This window comes from Oreochromis aureus, linkage group 20, assembly GCF_013358895.1.
Source record: "Oreochromis aureus strain Israel breed Guangdong linkage group 20, ZZ_aureus, whole genome shotgun sequence".
Lineage (NCBI taxonomy): Eukaryota > Metazoa > Chordata > Actinopteri > Cichliformes > Cichlidae > Oreochromis > Oreochromis aureus.
Window position 1 is genome coordinate 8,897,707 of NC_052961.1, and position 7,902 is coordinate 8,905,608.

The 7,902-nt window shown below is 44.4% G+C and overlaps 1 protein-coding gene across 1 annotated transcript; it reads left to right on the forward strand.

Annotated features, from left to right (window-relative positions):
- The first annotated feature begins 37 nt into the window (after positions 1 to 37).
- LOC116321963 lies at positions 38 to 3,899 on the forward strand. Its single transcript, XM_039604154.1, has 5 exons — positions 38 to 105; positions 849 to 1,172; positions 1,300 to 1,617; positions 2,509 to 2,662; positions 2,793 to 3,899. Exons 1-5 carry the CDS (start codon positions 72 to 74, stop codon positions 2,959 to 2,961), a joined length of 999 nt encoding a protein of 332 aa, XP_039460088.1. The 5' UTR covers positions 38 to 71; the 3' UTR covers positions 2,962 to 3,899.
- The last annotated feature ends 4,003 nt before the right edge of the window (positions 3,900 to 7,902 follow it).

Below are 7,902 nucleotides of genomic sequence, written 5' to 3' on the forward strand. Positions count from 1 at the left end.
ACCACAGTCCACTTCTACAGTTTCCTGATTGTCGATTATAGTTGATTCCAAGCAACAAACCTGACACCAGTATGAAGATATTGTACCTGGTTTTGCTTTTTCAAGGTTAGTGAGCTATAATTTAAACCTTCTATCAAAGTTAAAATCTTTCAGCACCTTAATCATCATTGTTTATTTTCTCTCTCTACAAGCTCTATTTTTGTAAATATTTTTTTTCCACTTCTTCTCTGTGACAATGAACTGTAAAATCACTGCTATTCTAGCATCATAAATAAAAACTCTGATTTCTTATTAATATTTTTCAGTCACAGTAAACTTACTATTAAAAGGTAGAACATTGGTATGTGAAAAAAATACTGTTTCACTTTCATATCCTAGATTTGTTTAAGATTTGAAATTATAATTAAAACATACAAGCCTATAAAAAATGCTTTAATTTACTCCTTATTGAGATATTTATTTAAGAAGAAAACATGTTTAAATTAACATGTTTTTTTTTCTTTAAACCTTAAATTTAATTAACATGTAAACATTTTTTGGGAAACACCTTTTCTTGAAAGGTTGTATGAAATATATGGGTTTTTTTTTTTGTTTTTTTGTGCTTTACTTACTGTTAAATGAAACAAAAGTGTTGTAAATGCGCACAGGATGTTTGACACCTACCCCCAGCTCTCACGTACTTATGAGGTGTTTTTTTTTGCTTGTAGGTTTTTTTTTTTTTTCGGGCTTTGAATGACAATTATTCTAGCATTTTTGATATCTGACAATCAAAATTTGAATAATAATAATAACATTTTTATGATTTTCCAGACTACAAGCATTTTCTTTCTGTCTGCCTTGTATTTCAGCAAGTCTTCAACTTGAATGTGATAAAAGAGAGATCACAGCCCATGTTGGAGGTGAATTTATCCTTAAATGCAAGTATGGCATAAACAATTTTCTGTACAGCAAAAAGTATTGGTGCAGAGGACCCTCCAGAAGCAATTGTGAGATTGTGGCAGACTCAGAAAACAGTCGAAACACACACAGGTCCCAAGTGATAGATTTAAACAGAAGGGGGCTGTTTGTGAAAGTCACAAATCTCCGATTTGATGATGCTGGAGCGTACTGGGTTGGGATTGATAAGATATATGCTGACATTATGACCCAAGTCAAAGTGATTATCACTGAAGGTAAGAATAAAAGACCCTATGCAACTTAGAAAATAAACATTATTTTACAATAACCGTGAAATATGCAGCATCGCAGCCTTTGTTTGGTATTAAGCTGACTGGACTGACGTTGCTTTTTTTGTGCCAGTTCCAGTGTCCAAGCCCCGACTTTGGCCCCTGAGCTCTCTGGTGGACAGGCCAACATGTTGGGGGAAGTCAGTTACCTTACGCTGTGATTGTGCTAAGGGCACTGGTGTTCGTTATGCCTGGTATCAGCACATTGACAGCAAGGACTTCCTGCTTCATAAAGCTTCAGACTTGTACCTTCACTGTGGCACTGTTCAAAAGGACTGTAGTTATTTCTGTATTGGCAGTAATGACATAAGCAGTGAGAAGAGTGAGCTCATCTCTGTGCAGGTTCTGATGCCTGCAAACAGCAGCTGTATTTATGTTGTTAATATTCAGGGTAAGAACAAATGTGATATTCCATTGTGCAAATATAAATGTGAGAACTGTCTTTACAGTGATTTACTGATTAACAAAATGCTTTTAGAACAGTCGCAAAAAAGGTAAAACATGCAGCATTTATATAGCAACCATTTATATTTAGTGACAATATGCAATGACTAAAGCAACAAATAAATTATTTTATTTCATTTTAAAACATGGCAAGTGTTCTGGTGTAATGTTTTAGCACTGATGTGGTTCTGTTCCCTTTGTGATCATTTTTTAGTTTGTGTGTTTTTTAATTTAGAATGAGATTTTTTCACATTAAGACATTAATTATTTATTTAAAACTATTTAGTTTAAGTTTAATAGCCTAGTTCTTAAAATTGTTATATGAAAGACGAAAAGATTACAATAATCATACCCTCATATATTAGTGGCAAAAATAGACTATTTGCGTGTTTGTGACACTGTAAAGCCATACATTTATGATAAAATTAAAATAACATTTAATAATTGTTTTTATGCAACGTGTGCATGCATGCGTGCATGCCTGTGTGTGTGTGTAGTATAGTAAACTATAGCTTGGAAGAAAGGATTAAAGGCATCGTGTGTAAGTTTTGACTTCAGTGACTCCTAGAGGTTATAACAGATATGACAGTATGTACAAACCCTTTATGTACAAATTTTCCTTAGGGTTATTCTATTTTTTTATTAACAAAAATCAGGTTATTAGTATTATATTCAAAGCATAAAAACACAATAAACATAAAAGAAAGAGTTTAAAGTTACCATGAAATACTCTAAACAACAACGTCTGTTTTCTTCTCTCTTGTTTTTACAATGCTGTAAAAGCTTCATCCTCAAGGTCCATAAAGCACTATCATTGTAATTTTTTTTTCATTACCAGGTCAACCAATTTATGACTGTGCAGACAGAATGAGCACAACCACAGTCACAACACCAACTCTGACCTCCTGCCTAGTTATTATGAACAACAGTGATAACACAGGAAATCAGTCTTTACAACTGAATGAAACCACTCAAGGATTTTTTTTCATCAGGTTAGTCATTATCCTACTTTTTTCTCTATGGAAGAATCACTAAAGGCTGAAAAGAGAATTTAAATTTGTTGAAATTTCGCCATAAGATGCTGTCTCAAAACACCTGCCCCCCTCCCCTTTTCTTTTCTAGATCATTGGCGGGACTGCCACTTTGGTGCACATTGCTGCGTTGGAGTTCTTTTCTGGCCTTGCTGATAATCATTTGCACAACTGTTAAATGCACAAGAAGAAGATACAAAAAATATGCCAACCAGAAGACAAATATTCATTGCAGGCGAATTTACCATGCGTGTCAGTGACCTGAAGTTTACTGTGGTAGTTCTGTGGAAGTTAGAATGATGCGTTTGAGATAGCGGCTTTGTGGCTTAATACTTGACCAAAGTTCTTTGATCACATGGGAGTGTTTGTGAAGAGGGTAGGGCATAACATATCAGACTGTTTATCAGAATGACTCACGCAATGCTTACCAAAATGGTCTGTTATTTATTTGAAATACTAGAGTTTAAAAGAGTCTACGAGACCATTGAAATAACTGTTTTTATTAAGATTGCTGATTGCTTTATCAGGTACAACTTTTCATATAGTAGTTACACAATTTTGTATACATTAGTTATACAAAATATTGACATTAAAACCAACAAAGCTTTTTAGAAGGCAGCTAATGATGATTATCACTATCAATGAAAATAAAAGGTCTATGATTTTCTTAAGTAGAGAAAATATTAATTTGTGACTTATGGTATTGTCTTAGGTAGTGTAAATAAATGTAAACAAACTTCAGATGTTTTACCTTCTAAGGCCCTCTTCACTTCTATAAACTGATGAAGAGTACCAGATATTTAACTTTTATTTACCTCTAAGTAGATATATCTCCTTGGCGGCATTCCTGACTCAGACCTATGTTAGGTCTATACAGATATATGGAGCGTCATAAGAGAGCCATTCAAGAGGATTGTTTTAATATTAATGATGACTAAGAATGTGGCCCAAGATGATTAAAAAAAAGGTGTGTTTCAGGTCCCTGAATTTCCACATGAATTAGACTGATGGTTATAAAAATAAATAAATAAATTTGCAGTCATTGACTACCATGTACTTTTGCTGTTTTTGCATTAGTGACATTAATTATACTTAAATTCTGGAGTCTGGAAGTTCCATCCATCCATCCATCCATCTTCATCCGCTTTATCCGAGGCCGGGTCGCGGGGGCAGCAGCCTAAGCAGAGAAGCCCAGACCTCCCTCTCCCCAGCCACCTCCTCCAGCTTATCCGGGGGAATACCAAGGCGTTCCCAGGCCAGCCGAGAGATATAATCTCTCCAGCGTGTCCTGGGTCTGCCCCGGGGCCTCCTCCCGGTGGGACATGCCCGGAACACCTCACCCAGGAGGCGCCCAGGAGGCATCCTTGTCAGATGCCCGAACCACCTCAGCTGGCTCCTTTCGATGTGGAGGAGCAGCGGCTCTACTCTGAGCCCCTCCCGGATGGCCGAACTTCTCACCCTATCTCTAAGGGAGAGGCCAGCCACCCTTCGGAGGAAGCTCATTTCTGCCGCTTGTATCCGCGATCTCGTTCTTTCGGTCACTACCCACAGCTCGTGGGCCATAGGTGAGGGTAGGGACGAGATCGACCGGTAAATTGAGAACTTCGCTTTTACACTCAGCTCCCTCTTCACCACGACGGACCCGGTGCAGCGTCCGCATCACTGCAGCCGCAGCACCAATCCGTCTGTCGATCTCCGGCTCCCTTCTCCCATCACTCGCGAACAAGACCCCGAGATACTTGAACTCCTCCACTTGGGGCAGGAACTCATCCCCGACCCGGAGTGGGCACTCCACCCTTTTCCGGCTGAGAACCATGGCCTCAGATTTGGAGGTGCTGATCCTCATTCCCGCTGCTTCACACTCGGCTGCGAACCGCTCCAGTGCGAGCTGGAGGCCTTCACCTGATGAAGCCAACAGAACCACATCATCCGCAAAAAGCAGAGATGAGATTCTGAGGCCACCAAAGTGAAAGCCCTCCGCCACTTGGCTGCGCCTAGAAATCCTGTCCATAAAAATTATGAACAGAACCGGTGACAAAGGGCAGCCCTGGCGGAGCCCATCACCCACCGGGAACAAGTCCGACTTATTGCCGGCAATGCGAACCAAACTCTTGCAACGGTTGTATAGGGATCGAATGGCCCGTAGCAATGGGCCAGACACCCCATACTCCCGCAACACCTCCCACAGGACACCCCGAGGGACACGGTCGAATGCCTTCTCCAAGTCCACAAAACACATGTAGACTGGTTGGGCAAACTCCCATGCACCCTCAAGTATCCTTGAGAGGATAAAGAGCTGGTCCAGTGTTCCGCGACCAGGACGAAAACCGCATTGTTCCTCCTGTATCCGAGGTTCGACTAACGGACGAACTCTCCTTTCCAGCACCCTGGCGAGACATTCCCAGGGAGGCTGAGGAGTGTGATCCCCTGTAGTTGGAACATACCCTCCGGTCTCCCCTCTTAAAGATGGGGACCACCACCCGGTCTGCCAGTCCAGGGGTACTGCCCCTGATCTCCACGCAACATTGTAGAGGCGTGTCAACCAGGACAGCCCTACAACATCCAGAGCCTTCAGGAACTCGGGGCGGACCTCATCAACACCAGGGGCTCTGCCACCAAGGAGTTGTTTAACTGCCTCAGTGACCTCGCCCCCGGAAATTGGCGGGTCACTCCCCTCATCCCCAGACTCTGCTTCCTCCTCGGAAGACGTGTCAGTGGGATTAAGGAGGTCCTCAAGTATTCCTTCCACCGCCTGACAATTTTCTCAGTCGACGCCAGCAGCGCTCCGCCAGCACTATACACAGTGCAGGTAGAGCACCGCTTTCCCCTCCTGAGACGCCTGACGGTTTGCCAGAATCTCTTCGAGGCAGTCTGAAAGTCTTTTCCATGGCCTCTCCGAACTCCTCCCACACCCGAAGTTTTTGCTTCAGCCACTGCCCGAGCCGCATTCCGCTTGGCCTGTCGATACCTGTCGGCTGCCTCCGAGTCCCACAGGCTAACCAAGCCCGATAGGACTCCTTCTTCAGCTTGGTGGCTCCCTTCACCTCTGGTGTCCACCATTTGGTTCGGGGATTACCACCACGGCAGGCACCAACCACCTTGCGGTCGCAGCTCAATGCAGCAGCCGGCGATGGAGACGCTGAACATGGTCCATTCGGACTCAATGTCCCCAGTCTCTTCGGAATGCTGTTGAAGCTCTGCCGGAGGTGTGCGTTGAAGATCTCGCGGACTGGGGCCTCTGCTAGACGTTCCCAGCACACCCTCACTCACGCTTAGGTGCACCGGGTCTGTCCAGCGTCCTCCCCCGCCACCTGATCCAACTCACCACCAGGTGGTGATCAGTTGACAGCTCAGCCCCTCTCTTTACCCGAGTGTCCAGAACATATGGTCGCAGGTCTGGTGATACAATTACAAAATCGATCATCGACCTGCGGCCCAGAGCGCCCTGGTGCCACGTGCACTTATGGACACTCTTATGTTCGAACAAGGTGTTCGTTATGGCCAAACTGTGATTTGCACAGAATTCCAATAACAAAACACCGCTCGGATTCAGATCAGGGAGGCCGTTCCTCCCAATCACGCCCCTCCAGGTCTCGCTGTTGTTACCCACGTGAGCATTGAAGTCTCCCAGCAGGACAACAGAGTCTCCGGTGGGGCACCTTCCAGCACCCCGAGGGACTCTAAGAAGGCTGGGTACTCTGAACTGCCACTCGGGCGCATAAGCGCAGATGACAGTCAGGACCCTTTCCCGACCCTAAGGCGCAGGGAACAAACCCTCTCATCCACGGGAAAAACCCCAACGCATCCGGCAGCAAGCCGAGGGATATTAGAATACCCACCCCAGCCCGCCGCCTCTCACTAGGGGCAACTCCAGACTGAGACAGAGTCCAGCCCTCTCTAGGAGACTGGTTCCAGAGCCCAAGCCATGCGTAGAGGTGAGCCCGACTATATCTAGCCGGTACCTCTCAACCTCACGCACTAACTCAGGCTCCTTCCCCACCAGAGAGGTGACATTCCATGTCCCTATTGCCAGTCTTGGCAGCCGGGGATCAGTCCGCCAGGGCCTCTGCTCCTGGCCGCCGCCCAGCACACAATGCACCCGACCCCTATGGCGCCTCCTGCGGGTGGTGGGCCTGCGGGAGGATGGGCCCATGTCTCCTCTTCGGGCTGTGCCCGGCCGGGCCCCATGGACTAAGGCCCGGCCACCAGACGCCGCCCTCGGGCACCCTCCCCGGGCCTGGCTCCAGGGCGGGGCCCCGGTAACCCTATCCCGGGCAGGGTAAACTGTTCCCTCGATGTTTTCTTCATAAGGGTCTGGAAGTTTTATATGATAAAGGATTTATTGCTGTTACAGGTTATGAAGAAATGCAAATACCTCACCCACTTATTGTGAAATCAGTATCACAACAATGTGTCAGTACTTGGGCGTTGTAGGGCATTAAAATATGTCATATCAGGTTGATTAAAATTCTAGTGCTGCTGGCTCAACACTAGAAACAGACTAAACTATAAGGTAGAATTCAGCAATATTATCCTTGAATTAGTGATGTATATGAACTGTAGCATACAGTTGTCCAAATATTTAGTTTACTGGGTCTTTCTTGACTGATACTATTTTGTTTCCATTCTCAGAGAAAGTGTCAGAAAATTCCAGATTAATTACTACTCACATTGTACTGTAGTTGATTTTGTTACACTTAATGTTAAAATAATAAAACTTTTCATTTCAGACATTATAAAGTCTCTCTGTATTTTATATATTTCATATTTAGCAGTGATACTACTTGGGTACTTGATTTCTCTCTTAAAGATGTACCAATATACCTATATGCAATGTAGGTATATTGGTACATATACCTTGGTAATATACAATATATGTACCAGTACACCTACCAATACCGGGGCCTCCTCTCAGTGGGACATGCCCTGAACATCTCAACCAGGAGGCATCCTTGTGAGATGCCCAAACCACCTCAACTGGCTCCTTTTGGTGTGGAGGAGTAACAACTCTACTCTAAGCCCCTCCCGAATGGCTGAACTTCTCCCCCTAAGACCATCCACCCTTCAGAGAAAGCGCATTTCTGCCACTTGTATCTGTGACCATAGGTGAGGGTAAGGACATAGAAAGACCAGTAAATCAAGAGCTTCACCACCACGGACCAGTACACGTCCACATCACTGCAGCTGCAGCACTAATCCAT